Source organism: Chaetura pelagica, unplaced genomic scaffold (genome assembly GCF_000747805.2).
Source record: "Chaetura pelagica isolate M959 unplaced genomic scaffold, ChaPel_1.0 scaffold270, whole genome shotgun sequence".
Taxonomy (NCBI): domain Eukaryota; kingdom Metazoa; phylum Chordata; class Aves; order Apodiformes; family Apodidae; genus Chaetura; species Chaetura pelagica.
In genome coordinates, this window is record NW_009951925.1 from 359,251 (window position 1) to 361,277 (window position 2,027).

Consider the following 2,027-nt stretch of genomic DNA (forward strand, 5'->3'; position numbering starts at 1 on the left):
CAGCAGGGGGGCTGCAATCCCTGCAGGCCCTCTCAGCAGAGACTTCACAGTCCACAGCCAGGCCCACCATCACTTCTGCCGCTTGTAAATCTTCTGAGCTAGGCTAAGAAAGATGTCCCTGGGGAGGTGGTTGCTGTGCTGACTGATCAGCTCCTGCAGGCGCTGGTAGCTGCTCTCCTCATACTCCTGAAAAGCAGCCCTCATGCCCACAGTCTCATAGAGCTCCTTCACCTTTGCCACCTTCTCGGGCTCCTTGCAGCCATAGTTCTCCTGAGAAAACACCAGAACAAGTCAGGCTGATGCCCAGCTTACTGCTGCAGCTGCTTATTCCAAGTGTGGCAGTAGCCATTTCTTGCTTTCCCTGCCACTCTCTTACACTGCTCACAACCAGCAACCCTTCTCCCCATGTGGCAGCTACACAGGGTGGCACATGGCTTTTCAGGTATATGTCACAGCACTACACTCCCTCTACACCGTGTCCTCAGGGAAGGAGTCCACACCATCTACCTCCCCCCCTTCAAAAGGTTTCTGTCAGCCTGGTGCTGTTACCTCCAGGATCCTCCTCTGGTCTGGTGTGACCCGGCGCAGACACTCCACCACCAGCCAGCTACACTTGTTGTCCTGGATATCAGTGCCAACCTTCCCCATCAGCTCTGGGTCCCCAAAGCAGTCCAGGTAATCGTCCTGCATGAAGATGGAAACAAATGAGCACCACAACCAGCATCTTACAAGCACTGTGGGACAGGGAGCCACCTCCTACCTGGATCTGAAAGAACTCGCCCATCTCCAGCAAGATTGCTTTGGCATTGTCGTGCTCCTCTTTACTGTCAATGCCAGTCTAAGAGGGGAAAAAAAGGAACAAAGCCTTCCAGTACCTGCCTTCCACCCTTACTTCTCCCATCTCCCAACCCCCCTGCCTCCTCAACAGCCTCATACCAAGGGTTAGGCCCCTCCTGAGATGTTTCCACAAAACTCACCATGTACATGGCAGAAGCCACAGGCAGATAGAAGGAATAAAATGCTGTCTTGTACTTAACAATTGCCTTATACCTGCAGCAGAGGAACCACACTTAGTGACAAAGCCCAGACCATCCCCTCCCACCATGGCTCTGCAGATCAGAGCCAGCAGGAAAAAAGCAGCACCTCCCTCCAACCAGTTTTGAGCTCTGACAGTGCCAGCAAGACTTGATCTCCAAAGTCTGGTAGGTGACAGCAGCATTTCAGCAAGCTGGTTGTCTCTCTTGCACAGTCTGGAAGGGACTGCAAGCAGAGCCACCCTATCTCTGTCCCCTTCTGTGCCTTTACCTCTGCTCACTGAAGCGATTCAAATCCACCTTGGAAACAGGAGCAGTTATGAGGTCCAGCATCTGCCCAAGCTCAGTCTGGTAGGCAGTCTGCAGAGGGAAGAAAGGATTTATTAACACAGTTGCTCCCAAAAAGTTCCCATAGCACAATGGAAACCCCAAGCCCCATTTCAGCTCCTGTCCAAATCTGAAGGAAAGGTGTGTGTTGAGCAGGATGCCCAGGAACTTAAGGAACAGTCAGAGATCCACGTGCCATCAAGCATCCAGAAACGGCCCAGACCCAGGAAAAATCCGTGGGAGCTGGGAGCAGGGGCCAGGCTCACCTGCAAGAACAGCTCCAGCAGCTGCAGGTAATAGGGCCGCTGCCCACAGTACTTCTTCAGCAGCCTGTAGACAGAGGACTCCAGGAGGAAGGCATCGTTGATGGCATCCAGACCAATCCCCTCCTGCAGCAGGAGGCCAGGGAGGTGTTACAAAACGCCTGGACTCCACAGGACCCAGTGCACAGGAGCCTCCCAAATGCTCTCACCTTCTTGTACCAGCAAAGCTGCCCCCGGCGGGTGAGAGACGCGTCCATGATGTCGTCGGCCACGAGGAAAAAGGCTTGGAACTGCAAGAGACTGGGTCAGGGGTGTGGGTGGTCCCCGTGGGACTCCAGTGCCCCTTGTTCCGCGGCCGGGCTCTCACCAGCTCGATGCACCAGCCCACGGCCAGGGCGCAGCG

At 54.8% G+C, this 2,027-nt stretch overlaps 1 protein-coding gene across 1 annotated transcript; it reads right to left on the reverse strand.

Annotated features, from left to right (window-relative positions):
- Window positions 1-69: 69 nt before the first annotated feature.
- On the reverse strand, window positions 70-2,027 carry FDPS (farnesyl diphosphate synthase). Its single transcript, XM_009995977.1, has 8 exons — window positions 1,992-2,027; window positions 1,834-1,914; window positions 1,628-1,750; window positions 1,306-1,394; window positions 978-1,050; window positions 761-838; window positions 550-684; window positions 70-270 (listed from the first exon to the last, which is right to left on the reverse strand). The coding sequence occupies exons 2-8, from the start codon at window positions 1,879-1,881 to the stop codon at window positions 70-72; spliced, it is 747 nt and encodes a 248-aa protein (XP_009994279.1). The 5' UTR covers window positions 1,882-1,914; window positions 1,992-2,027.

Coding starts and splice junctions, on each gene's coding strand:
- FDPS (XM_009995977.1), bottom strand. CDS start 1,881: ATGGACGCGTCTCTCACCCGCCGGGGGCAGCTTTGCTGGTACAAGAAG. Junction 1,751..1,833: donor AGCTTTGCTGGTACAAGAAG/GTGAGAGCATTT, acceptor CTCCTGCTGCAG/GAGGGGATTGGTCTGGATGC. Junction 685..760: donor GCGAGTTCTTTCAGATCCAG/GTAGGAGGTGGC, acceptor ATCTTCATGCAG/GACGATTACCTGGACTGCTT.